Below are 13,938 nucleotides of genomic sequence, written 5' to 3'. Positions count from 1 at the left end.
ATGTGATGAGGATTGAACAGGGTGCACCATGGTTATTCAAGGAGTATGTTTTGTATGTTCAGCAATGGAGAGAAGGAGTGCGTATGGAAGATCAATTAATCAAAACTCTACCCATATGGACACAGTTCTGGGGAGTGCCAGAGTCGTTCAAAACCTTGGAGGTTGCACGAAAGTTAGGTGCTGGAATTGGTAAGGTAATGGAGGTGGGTTTATTTGATATGAAAGGAAGGGAGTCTAGAATTATCAAAGCAAGGGTGGAGATAGAGGGTAACAGTTCAATAAAAGACTCCCTTAGGGTGCAGGCCCTAATAAAAACCCAGTTACGATAGTTATTCGGTATGAGCGGATGGGGATAGTATGCTCTTATTGTGCTAAAATTGGACACGACTTTAGGAATTGTATAGGAGCAATGGAGGATATGAAAGATAACCGGCTGCAGGAAGATAAAATTGGAGATTGGATAAGGGCTGACCAAATAGGATCAAGGGTGGAAATAGAGGAGAGTCACCAACAAACAGGGAAGCAAGACGATGCCAACTCTCAGATGCAACGTCGTAAGAAACCAGTACCAGATTGTCTCATTGGAGGGCTGATGGGACTAAAGTTAAAAGCTAAGGATAAGCCAAGTTCTTTGAATAAAAAGACTATGATGGATACAAAGAAGAGGGAGAATAACAAAGGAAACAATTGGCTACAGAATGAAAATTCAGAATTGTTTAAAGGCAACAAGGGGCTGTCAAGTGAGTCAGGTAGAACTTTACTGACCATCACAGATGAAGCAAGTGCTGAAAGTCTTCCTGATAGTGCTACACGTATAGACTTTGTAAGAAAGTTTAAGAAACTTAAGCAAATGGCCAGAACTGGAGATGGAGGCTTAAAGCAGGTTGCTGGTAGTAAAAGAAGGGCAGAGGACGATGTTGAAATGAGTGGTGATAGGGAGGAAATAGGAGACCAGAAGACACTTGACTTGGAGATGGTGGAGGGTGCTAGCCGACCAATGGCACCCACGTCGCCATGAGAATCCTCATGTGGAATTGTCGGGGTTTGGGGAGACCCTGACAATCCACAATCTCAAAGGGATGTGCCAATCTCACTCCTCCGAGTTAATTTTTCTCTGTGAAACTAAAAACCAATCTCAAAATGTCAAACAGAAAATCAGATCTTGTGGATATTCAAGTTTCACCATTGTAGACCCAAGTGGTTTAGCAGGGGGCATTGCATTAGCATGGAAGGATTATATGGAGGTGAGAATACTCTCAACAACTTCTTACTCTATTGTTGCTACAGTGAAGGATGAGGGTAAAAATCTGGTTTGGGGGCTGGTCGGGGTGTATCTCAGCACTAACGAACAAATCCGGGTCCGACAATATGAGGAGCTATCAGGCCAACTTTCACAATTTGAGGATAACCTTATTATTATGGGTGATTTCAACATGATCCGTAATCAACATGAGAAGGAAGGGGGCAATCTTCGCACATCGGGTTCCATGGATAACTTCAATGGTTTCATTAATGATAACAGATTGATGGATCTTGGGATGATGGGTCAGTCGTTTACCTGGACTAATAGGAGGCGTGGAGAGCAGATAATCAGGGAGAGAATTGACCGCTTCTTGACAGGACAAGTGTGGAGATGTGCTTATACTTCGGCAGTGGTAAGAAGGTTGACTGAAAATGGTTCTAACCATGCCCCATTATTGCTGGAATTTGATCCCCCAACCTGGACCACTAAGAGAAGATTCAAATTCCAAGCTCACTGGTGCGAAGTGGAGGAGGTTCACCAAATTATTACCGATGCCTGGAAAACAAAAATTCATGGCTCTCCTATGTTTTCTTTAGCTCAAAAACTGAAGATATGTCACCACCGATTAGTCCTATGGCAGCAGCAAGGTAGAAATAATTCAAGGAAAGAAATTGCGCCAATTTCGGCCAAACTAGACCAGCTTCGGGATGAAGGCATTCATGGGGGTATAGAGATGAGTGAACTAGAAAAAAAATTGGAGGATGAACTTAACAAGGAGGAGAGTTATTGGTAGGAGAAGTCCAGGTGTAAATGGTTGAAAGAAGGGGATAAAAATACGAGGTTCTTTCACCAAAAGTGTCAAGGCAGGAACCGGAAAAGCAAAATCTGGGGATTGACCACCAATAATGGTGAGATGGCTTCAGACCCTGAGGGCATAGCCAAGGTAGCTGAATTTTATTTTAAAGATATTTTTTCATCCTCGAATCCTGAAGAACCGAGTTACCTGTTTGATGAGTTCACCCCTTTGGTTACAGCTTCCATGAACCGAAGATTGGTAAGGCCAGTTACTATTGAGGAAACAAAGAGAGCTACCTTCTCTGTTTGTGCTCAAAGTGCCCCTGGAGAGGATGGTTTCACAGCAAAATTTTTTCAATTCTACTGGGATATTATCGGTGGAGATGTGTTCAAAGCAGTGGGTAGTTTCTTTGGTGGTGGACGGATGCTTAAAGGCTTCAATCATACTCAAATATGCTTGGTTCCTAAGATACCAGACGTTAGAGAAATGACACAGGTTAGACCTATTAGTCTATCTTCAGTTTTCTACAAGATTCTCTCAAAAATTCTGGTTCATAGACTTCAAAATTTCATGAATATAATAGTGAGTTCAAATCAGAGTGCTTTTTTGAAGGGTAGGCTTATTTCTGATAATATTCTCATTGCTCATGAATGTATGCACTATCTGAAAACTAAGAAGTCAGGATTGGAATGTGAAATGGCGCTCAAATTAGATATGAGTAAAGCTTATGATAGGGTAGAATGGAAATTTTTATGGTTTATCATGGAAAAAATAGGCTTTGCCTCTAGGTGGATTTCTTGGATTCAAGAATTAGTCACCACTGTTTCTTACTCTGTTCTGGCTGAAGGTCAACCATTTGGTTTCTTTAGGCCAACAAGGGGTATTCGTCAAGGAGATCCCTTGTCACCGTATCTTTTTCGTCTTTGTGCAGAAGATTTTTCCTATCTGCTACACAAGGCAGAGCAAAACAGGACTATTCAGTGGGTTCAGATTCACAGGAGGAGCCCAAGTATTAATCATCTACTGTTTGCCGACGATTCTATACTTTTTTGTAAAGCTTCAGAGGAGACATGTTCTAACATTTTGGCTCTTCTCTATGACTATGAAATAACCAGTGGTCAGAAAGTCAATCTCGATAAATCTGCTATTTTCTTCAGTCACAACACTTCTACCAATACACGTCGAGAATTGGCAACTTCTCTTAATATTCGACATGTGGGTGCCCAGGATAAATACCTGGGACTGCCTTCAGTGGTCCAACGATCAAAGAGAGCGACTTTTGGAGCCATTAAAAATAAAGTTCAGAAGCGAGTTCAAGCGTGGAAAAGAAATCTCCTTTCAACAGGTGGAAGACATATACTCATTAAAGCAGTTGGTGAAGCGATTCCAGTGTATACTCCATCTTGCTTCCGATTACCAGATTCATTATTAAAAGAGATTCATCGAATCTTGATGCAATTTTAGTGGGATCAAAAGGGTTCAGAGCGCAAGATAGCTTGGGTTAGCTGGGATATGATGTCGAGGCCTAAGAAAGAAAGAGGACTGGGTTTTAAAGACCTAAGAGCACATAATTTGGCACTTCTCGGAAAGCAATTTTGGAGAGTCACCATCAATCCAAATTCTCTGCTGTCCAGAATGCTAAAAGGAAAATATTTTCGTTATGCATCCACACTCACAGCTGATAAAGGATCACAGCCTTCTTGGGGTTGGAAAAGTCTTTTAGAAGGAAGAAAAGTTGCGGAAAAAGGTATTAGCTGGAGCATAGGTTTGGGTTCTAATGTTCGTATATGGTATGACCCTTGGTTACCTCTCCCATACCCATTTATTCCTAGTTACAGCAACAACATAGGTACAGAAGTCTACTGGGTCAAGGATTTACTTACAGTGGATCGGCAATGAAAGAAGGAGCAGATAGAAGAAATTTTTCCTCTGGAGACAGCAACTCGGATCCTCTCCACTCCGTTGAATGCTGATGGTGTTGACAAGCTACAGTGGATCTAGAACAAAAGTAAGCAATATGATGTCTCTACTGGGTATAAGATCGCCTACAATTTCTATCATGTTCCAACAGCACAACTTCCCCCTTTGTTGCAAAATCAAGTAATTTGGAAGCATATTTGGGGATTAAAGATTCAAACTAAGCTACAGATATTTCTATGGAGGGCTATTCAGGAAAGGTTACCTATGATACATGTCATCCACCGCAGATTTGAAAACACCTTGCCCCTTTGCCTAAGATGCAGAATGGAAGATGAAATAATCACCCACTGCCTCTTTCGCTGTGGCCCTACTGTAGCGGTCTGGAACGCCCTCTTCCCTGCTGAGACTGTTGCTCGAAATGAGTCTCCTGATTTTGCGACGTGGTGGATGCGGGTCACCACCAAAAACCAGAGCAACACCAAGACACTTGCTCGAGTTGTGATTGTTTGCTGAGAACTCTGGAAAGCTCGGAATAGAAAAGTGTTTGAAGGAAAGAAGACAACGGCGGAGGAGATAACTGAGGTAGTAGCTCGGTACCGATGAGATGTAACTAAGAGTTCAGCACATTTCTTCTTGTTTCGTTCCTTTCTGCAATAGCCATCTGATTTTGTTGTGTTACTTTTAGTAGGAATGTCTATTTGCTCATTGTATGTCCCTCTTTGGACACTATTGTTTTTTTTCTGAAGAAATAAAAATTAACTTACCTTTGGAATATATATATATAAGGAATGAATTATTTAATTTTTTTAATTGATAAATACTAAGAAAACTTAAAAAGAAAGGAATTTCAATAATTCACTTTCAAATTTTAATTGTTAGCAGTTAAACTAATTTTATTTGTTGAAATAGTATTTTCTTAATTTTTGAAGGTAGTTTATTTTATGGTTGTCAATATTGTAAAGATGTCATCATCTTGCGCTGCAAGAACAGATGGTTAGAGTTGTTAAGTATTTGATGAGTTAAGCTTTATTTAGTTTTTGAGACGGGTGAATTGTACTGATTTAATTTTTAATTTTTTTAATTATTATAATTTAATCTTTTAAAATAAAAAAGTGTACTAATATAATTCTTCGTATATTTTTTTTATTGGAGCTTAATGCTATTAATAATGTGGCTCAAGCCTTATTTCGCTAGATATATTAAAATAATATCGTGCGCATTTTGGTACTAAAATAAGTATTAAACGACGTCGTTTAAGTGTTATGTCAAAAAATTTGGTCATGACAAGATTATTCAAACTCTCAAATGATGTCGTTTAATACTTTTTTTAGGGTCAAAACGTATATGATGACAAAATTTGAGTCACGTCACTAACCATATTGAACTCTAGTAACAAAAAAATATGATGGATTATATTGGTGTATTTTTTTATTTAAAGAATCAAATTTTAGTAATTTTATTTAAAAAACTAAATTATAACAATTGAAAAATTAGAGACTAAATAAGTGTAACTCACGAATTCAATATGAGAGACTAAAATAGAGCTTAGCTCATATTTGATGGAGCATTACAAGAAGCTTATGACAAAAGAAATTAAGAAACAAAAGAATAAATCAAATTAGGGGTGCATCATGGGTCGGTTTGGTTCGGGTTTATAATAAAATTAGAACCGAATCGATTAAAATATAATTGGTTTGTTTTGGTTTGGATTTGTATTTTTTTTATATGTACTCGAACCAAACCAAACTGATTAAGAACGGATTGGTTCGGTTCGGTTAATTAGGTACCCGATGACTTTGAAATTCATAAAAAAAAAAAATAAATTTTTATCTTAAAAATTCAACAAGGATAATAAACATGTAACATCAATAGAAATAAACCAAACATGTTAAATACTAAATACATAAAAAACTAAACTCATTAAAATCCAAATATATTAATAATGAATAATCATTGTCTAATTTATTTAATTAATATATAATCGGGTTCGCGAGTTAGTTCGGATTCCGCACCTCCAAAACCGATACCCGAACCAATCACTAACAAAAGCTATCAATTTGGTTCGAATTGGACCCAATTATCCATTGATTTCAGAACCAATTTAATTAGTTCGGTTCGAATTTAGACGGATAATCGATTTCCGCTACCCGTGCTCACCCCTAAATCAAATGAGTAATTATTTTGAGTAATTATTTCCTCCGTTATAATATTAATGCGTAATAATTTTATATTTTGGGAGACACAGTTGAATGATTATAATTGCAAACGAATAGTTGAATGATCCAAGCGATTTTGATGCAGTTCAGTTATCCAAATAATGCATTCAAGGCATATGATACAGGTAAAATTTTGAATCATATAATTGACCAATTATTTTCTCCTCTATCCCCACCTAATCTATGACCTAAATAATGCACCATAAGATTTCTTCACATCCACAAACCACAATCATTTCTTCTTGAAGAGAAGAGCAAGTACCAAAGCTCCAAAGCAAACATGAATTAAAAAATAGTAAATGACCCATAACTAGAACCATAGAGATATCACATTACTAATCAAAATTGAAACGAAGCAAAGACTAAAATTTAGTATCAACTTATTTATTTGATATAATCCATCATATGTTCAAACTACAATACCTCAGTTTATTTGTTATATATTCATATCACTTGATAAGATCCATCCCGTACTAAAAAATCAGGGGATAGGAGAGTCACAGAGAGCTGTTACAACTTACAATTACATATTTATAAGGAGTTCTTAAATCCTCAAATTAACAAATTGAACACTCAAAAAAATGTCAAAAATTTCATCATGTCTTATCATCATCATCATGAAAAACCGCTGCTAAACCAGAAAGTGAGGTTGAACCCTTGGTCTTCATCTCCAGCGGTGGCGGCTTCAACTGAATCTCAACCACCTCCTCCTCCTCCTCCTCCTCCTTTTCTTCACCCTCAGCACCAGAATCCAGAGCAGAATTTCCCTCCTCTTTGGAAACGGAACCAGTGATTCGAGTGTAAGGGGAGAGCCACTTGGCTCTCACGTATTCTACCCTCCGCCACGGTGGAAGGTGCATCCCCTTCTTCTTCAGACTCTGCTTCGCCGCCTCCGAAACCACCGCCACGATCCTCTGGAGCCGCTCGCACTTTCCGACGAATATGTACGGAAGGTTCTGGAGAATCGCCTTGTAAGCTTTTGTTGATCGAGCGATCTCGAATTCCGACCTAAAATCAACGTCAACTATCAACCGCTCTTTCCCAATCATCACATCTATATATTCGTACTCCCCTGTAAAATTTAGTAACATCAGAATTCAGAAACATTTTTTCATCTGAATTTAACTTCGATGCGAAACAAATCAGTAAAATTAATTACCAGCGGGGTAAGATGAGAATTTCTCCCAGCGAGATTTGCAAATGGAGGCATCGTATCCGAGATTGATCAAATCTTCAGTGACGATCTTTCTGCACGAACCGTCTTTGCTTTTGCAGATCTTGTTCTTCTCCACGATCTTCGCCGTTTCAGCCAGCAGGTTTCTCTCGCTAACGCTCGCCGAAGTGGACAAACCCTATCCGAAGCCAGATAAACCAAAATAAATAAATAAAATTTGTTTCGTTTTTCTATTTTTAAACAAGTCTAACATGGTTTCAATTTTTCAAATGGAATTGTTTATATTTTTATTTACCTTGAGGATTTCGGAGACTTCGCCTGGAGAACAGTTGGAGTCATCTGATTCGTCGTCGGAGCTATCGTCGCAGATGCTGTTGAAGCAGTTAGAGCGGTTACGCCCGCACCTACCGGAAGCGGAGGAGTGCTTCTCGAGATTATTACCTTCGATGAAACTCTGCACCATTTTCGCCAGACACGCCGAGCTCGGTTCAAAATCGTTGGAGCCGTTGAAACCGTCCCTACCGGACGATTGCACTTCCTCACCGCCACCGCCACATCGTCCACCGCCGATCTTCTCCGCGGCTGAATTTCTAAGAACGCCAGCGAAATTCCTCTCGAAGAGGCGCTTGAACCTCGACTTAACTATCGGCTTCGCAACAAAGTTAATACTAGTGTCTCCCTCCACCGGTACCGGAGAATTGACTGGCTGAATTTTCATCGGAAACAAAAAAATTCTCAGTCTCTGTCTCTTCTAGCTTAATTTTGATTTTGAATTCAGAGCACAGAAAGAAACTCTGTCAGCCAATTACGCTTCTGAACCTCGGCAAAAACCACTTCTCTCGATTCTTCGCCTTCGATTTCAAAATTAGAGGACGAAGGAACCGAAAAAACCATCGACCGAGAAAGAAATTACACAAAAAAAAAAAAAGTGAAAAATGTAAAACCAGTAAAATTCTGCCAAAACTTGAGACTGGCTAAAACTATCGCGAGTCTCGTAATTTTCTATTCTCTTTTCTCTTCCTCCTATGAATAATATATTGTTACACAGTCATCATATGAAAAAATAAAAAACTCAGCTATGTGATTAAGTAGGTTCTCGTTAGGGTTTTTAGTTTCTACCACCAGGTACGATCTGAATTCACAAATAAGCGACGGCATAGCAACGTCAATCGGATCCCGAGATCGTTCTTAATGGCCGAAACATCCATATTTACCGGCGCCGGTTTAATTTTCCGGCGAATTTTTCGCCGGCTAAGAGGCTTTCCGTTTTTCAATTTCGTAAAATGACAATGGCTTGGGTGCAGAAGGTAGCAAAGAAGAGGATAACGAAGAAGGTTAAGAAACCCTGGAGTATTTAAGGGCTAAAGAAGAAGAGAGCGTGGTGACGTGGCAAAACCTCCATGTGTCAGTTCATTGTGGCGAGTCTCGGGAACTGTCTCTTTGAAGCGCGTTACGTGTCAAGGGTTGAACTGGATTTTGTTTCGTGATATAGGCTCAAGGTGCCACGTTAATGCCGTTGGGGAGATGAATTACCTAAATTACCCTCGTTTCTTTTTCCAATTTTTGCGAAGGCCTTCTTCTCTCGTGATTTGATGCGGACGCTTATACGGAACAGGGTCACGATGGTGGCATGGGCAAGATATGGAAAGTTGAAAAACCCTTTCTGGGTTTGTGTGGTGTGTGGGTGAGGGTGTTGAAGCGCGTGACTGTATATTGACGATAATACCCTTGTGTCCATCTTTACTGTGTAGCCAAATGGCTGTGCAGGCGTCATGCACTGTATAGTTTAATGGCAAAAATGAGTGTGAAGTGGAACTAAACCCCGAAAGTAAAGACGGTGGTTAGAGACCGTTTACTGGATTTACTAAAATGCCCCTTTTTACTAAACACTTTTCTTTAGGAGTTGGTCTAATGTCAATTTTCGTGTTTATGAATCTATTTTTGGTTAAAAGAAAATAAAATTCGTATTGTGGAAAAGTTCGGTAAGATATGTGGACTTGACTTGAAAAAGCAACCTCCTAGTGAAGAGCCAACATTTTATTTGTTTATCTTTAATTTAGTTAAGGTCGTAATTATACTGTGATGAAATGAAATAAAATGTTACATTATAAATAACGTAAATTGAAATGTAATTATTTATAATTAGTATACTAATAGGTTTTAATGTATTAATTAATTACTTTTCTATAAATTAAATATAAATAATAATGATAAATTTGATTTTAGCTAAGGTAATAAATATATTATATTAAAATCAAAATATCTGGATTTAATTTTTGAATTTAACAACAATTTAAATAAATTATATATAACGAATAAATATTTTTAAAATAAAAAATTGTACCCTAAATTCTGTTTATTTCCATATGCGTTTTTTAATTTACTCATTTATTTATTATATGTGAATAAAAATAAAATCAATTGAAATGAGAAATTACTTATAACTTAACTAGGAGATTTTACGTTTAAATTTTAAAATTAGAAAAAAATATTTTATTATAAATTATATAAAAAATATTTTTAAAAAAAAGTATCCATTAATTTTATTTTATATTTATATAATATTTGATATATAATATACAATATAATAATTTATATATATAGTTTGTTTAAAATTTTAGAGGATTCTTTGGGAAAAGAACTGCGGGTATTATAAAAAGAAAATAAATAAATAAAAGAAGCAAGAAAAAGTAGGTTTTGGTGCACTGAACTTTAGCAGGGAATGTGGAGCTGTTTTGAGATTGGGTTTGACAAAGTTTTTAGAGAGATATTTGTTTTATTTTGTATTAAGTAAATAAAAAAAATTATGTTTTTGTGTTTGTAATTTTTTAAAAAATAAAAATATTTTTAAAAATATTTAAGATGAAATTTTTTTAAAAAATGAATTATATTATAAAAATTAAAAGGTCTAATATAATTTTATATATTAATATTTAAATTTAATTTTTATATTAATATTTATTATAATATTTTTAAATTTAAAAAATTATTTTATTAATTATATTTGTTATTGTTTATATTTATTAAAAAAATTAATTTAATTTACTAAATATAAATATTATAATTTAAAAAAATTATATTTTAAAAATTATTTTTATATTTAAAAATAAAAATTTTATTAAATTAAACTTAAATTTTTTTGGAATGATGCCACGTGTTATGTAATTGGTTCTCTACCGTTCGATTGTTTGTCGTGAAATGGAACCACACAGGAGATTGAATGTCAAGCATTCACAATAATTATAATATAGTTAAAAAATAAAAACAAAACTATTTAAATCATTGTCCCTCTTTTTTGGTGAAACGAAGATCAGTGTCCTTTTCCACAAAAGAAGGGCATAGGAAATTTCTAGATAAATATTATGCAAGAGAAGAAAAACAGAAGCTGACGAAGATAAGAAGATTGTTTAAAATATTTAGGATTACAAGATTTTTTTTATCGGTATAATTACGGGAAATTGCAATTTTTTTAGGAAAGATTCTGAAAGGAGAATTCTGGATTTCTTTTATTTAAATTAAATAAATATAGTATTTATAAAAATAAATAAATGGTGAGTTAATTATGAAAATGTATTCTGAGACACATCTCAGATACTGAAAGGGTAACTCCAAAATGATCATATCTCGGATGCTGTGATACTGTGCTGTGATAGAGTGACGGCGATTCACATCTTGGATGCACCCGGAATATGTATAGGCGTTGATATCGGACATAGAGTATTCGAGATGTGCTCAAAAAGTGATAGGAGTCTCAGCACGCGAGATAAGAGCAACTTCCTAATTCCCCCCTCAGCATCCGAGATATAGTCAAGGATATAATTAGGGTCTTGGCACCCGGGATATGTGTATTATAGTTTAGATGTCTCTGCACCCAAGATATGATAGAGAATTAGTCTATTTATAGAATCCGTCCCAATATCTCCCCTCACACAATTCACAAACCAATCTTTTCTTGTTCTTCTTTCCGTTTTGTTGTGACGGAGAATAATCAATTCTTCTTTGTTGTGGTTTATTCCAATGGGATAGTCAGACATGGTGATGAAGGAGTGCTTTTCGAGTCTAACAAGACTGTCATGTTGCGAACTTACTAGGTTGATAGCTTGGATGCGCTAAAGACGGTCAAGCTGAGCAATATGGGGGAGTAGGTATGAAGGAGGTTGGACGAGTTGCATATAGATTTCTGCACGCGCTTCCGAACGGTGGATTTACCAACCGGTTATTTTGGATTGATGGGGATCAGCATATGAGGGTAATGTTCGACGTACATGCACGGCTAACGCCGCAACATGTGATGGAGTTGTACGTTGCGGTCTGTGACGTGGTTGTTGGTGATGGGACGTCTCCTTTGACTCCTGAAGTTGTGCTGCTCGAGGCCATACCAATCCACTGTGCCTAGCCTCATGATAGTTCTGACGATGACGACAGCGAAGGCGATTCAACTTATGTTGCCGGGTCTGGGTTGTCAAGCGATACAAAGTTCGAATATGAGTATGTGTAGGAGACTCCCAGTGGCGGTGCTGATAGGTTTCTCCTGCCTCCCCCTTTGGCCATTCCTCGACTGTCGGATATTCCTAGCCATTATCATACGTTGAACTTGGATACAATGCAGCCGGACGATCTTCTGAACGCCGGGGACGGGGAGGATTACAACACGGATGGTGGGGTGGAATTCCGAGTTGGACATAGGTTTAGAAACCGTGAAGCAGTTCTAATGGCAGTGAAGAACTACAGTATTTGACGGAATACGGAGTACTGAGTTTTGGAGTCAGATAGGCTTAAATATCAATGTCGTTGCAAGTAATTTACCAACGGTTGCCAATGGAGTCTTCGTGTGGCACTACAACAGAACTTGAATGACTAGTATATGTTACGATTTATTTTGGATACATTAGAGTCTATTACGTTAGTTGTGTTTTGCATAATGTTGACATCCGTGCGAAATTTCGGTGGATCATATACCTGTATGACACCTACCATGTCTCAGGACCATGCTCAGCTGGATAGTGGTTTAATTTGCAAGGTCGTGTTACCTATGATAAAAACTGACCCGTCGGTATCTATCCCAGCGTTGCAAAGTGATGTGCATCAGAGTTACCATTTCAAGCCCTCATATCGAAAGGTGTGGATGACAAAGAAGAAAGCGGTTGCCAAGATTTATGGCCACTGGGAAGAGTCATACAAAAGGATACCTGCGCTCTTACAAGCTTTGTAAGAGTGCCTTCCAGGTATGATTCACGAATGCTTTGTTGTTCCTTATTACAATGGAGATATGGTTGACGGAGAGTGGAGTCAGTTTGATAAGGTTTTTTGGACATTTCCTCCATGTATTGAAGCGTTTAAGCATTAGAATCCTTTTGTATCTATGGATGGGACACACTTGTACGGAAATTACAGGGGCGTACTATTAATTGCTGTGGCTCAAGGTAACAACAATATTCTTCCGATAACTTTCTCATTAGTAGAGTCTGAAACAATGGAGTCACGGTCATTTTTTCTCTCGAATTTGAGACAACATGTTACTCCACAGCCAGGAATCCTTATCATATCATATAGATCACAGGCCATTCGCACCGCCCTCAACGCACCTCACAGTGGATGAAAACCTCTGTCGGCATATCATGCTTACTGTATCCGGCACATGGCTTCAAACTTCAATTCACGGTTCAAATCCGTCGAGGGTAAGAGGTACCTTATAAATGCTGCGCACAGTCTAAGCAAGGAGGGTTGCGACTGGTACTTGGATGCTTTGGGTACACTATCCCGTGAGATGGTATATTGGGCTCTTCGTTTCAGGAAGAATTTGTGGCTGCAACATTGCGACAAAGGTCATTGGTATGGTCACATGACAACGAATCTATTGGAGTGCATAAATGCAGTGCTGAAGGGTAGTCATCGACGTTCACTGAATCCGCTAGCCTGTGCTGCTGACCCTCTAGCTGCCTCTTTACTTTGTCAACGTGATGAAACTCTACAAGGTGAAAGCAGACGATAAGGACGACATCCCTCCATGTATAAAGCTCTGCGTCACTCATAAGCCAATCGGGTACAATCTGACGTAGCTGGAGATCCTCGTAAGGTATTCACCGAAACTGTTCACATCAGGTTAAAGTACCGTAATTATAAATGATATACCAATGCATGGAAAAAATACATAAACTAGAATCCATCGTACCTGGTCAAATGTCAGTGCATCGATGCGACGACGCAGACTCTGGATCCTGCCTCATGACGATCTCTACTTTGCTGCCCTAGCCTGCCAACCTACGTACAACAAAGATAGTTTAACAAAATTTAATTATTTATATTCCATAACATAACACGTGTTCAATGTTTACTACTTGGTAAGTTAAAAAATATTTACGATATGTACGTATCTAGAAGCAAGCTGGAACCTGATGACGTCGTATCCCACCGGACTAAAAGACGGGAACCTATGGTAGATCTACGAGACAAGAAGCGGCATGTACCCCGCAATGTCAGTCACATCATGCAATGTCGCAGTGCACAATGAGTGGTACATATGATAGAGCAGTGCAAACCCTCATGACAACTGGCAGCAACGATCGAAATCCTCCAGTAGCAGCAGCTA

At 37.8% G+C, this 13,938-nt stretch overlaps 2 protein-coding genes and 1 pseudogene across 2 annotated transcripts; 2 read left to right on the top strand and 1 right to left on the bottom strand.

Annotated features, from left to right (window-relative positions):
* Window positions 1-1,079: 1,079 nt before the first annotated feature.
* LOC148573095 (uncharacterized) lies at window positions 1,080-2,036 on the top strand. The gene has a single exon (XM_088505670.1). The coding sequence runs from the start codon at window positions 1,080-1,082 to the stop codon at window positions 2,034-2,036; it is 957 nt and encodes a 318-aa protein (XP_088361796.1).
* A 4,507-nt stretch (window positions 2,037-6,543) lies between these two features.
* Window positions 6,544-8,955, bottom strand: LOC107624896 (uncharacterized). The gene is made up of 3 exons (XM_088504868.1): window positions 7,645-8,955; window positions 7,335-7,527; window positions 6,544-7,247 (listed from the first exon to the last, which is right to left on the bottom strand). Exons 1-3 carry the CDS (start codon window positions 8,065-8,067, stop codon window positions 6,772-6,774), a joined length of 1,092 nt encoding a protein of 363 aa, XP_088360994.1. The 5' UTR covers window positions 8,068-8,955; the 3' UTR covers window positions 6,544-6,771.
* A 2,541-nt stretch (window positions 8,956-11,496) lies between these two features.
* On the top strand, window positions 11,497-12,210 carry LOC148573094 (uncharacterized; annotated as a pseudogene).
* The last annotated feature ends 1,728 nt before the right edge of the window (window positions 12,211-13,938 follow it).

Source organism: Arachis ipaensis, chromosome B2 (genome assembly GCF_059453495.1).
Source record: "Arachis ipaensis isolate K30076 ecotype BB chromosome B2, ASM5945349v1, whole genome shotgun sequence".
Classification (NCBI taxonomy): Eukaryota; Viridiplantae; Streptophyta; class Magnoliopsida; order Fabales; family Fabaceae; genus Arachis; species Arachis ipaensis.
The sequence above is the reverse complement of the archived record's forward strand: the minus strand, read 5'-3'. Positions and strand labels throughout refer to the sequence as shown.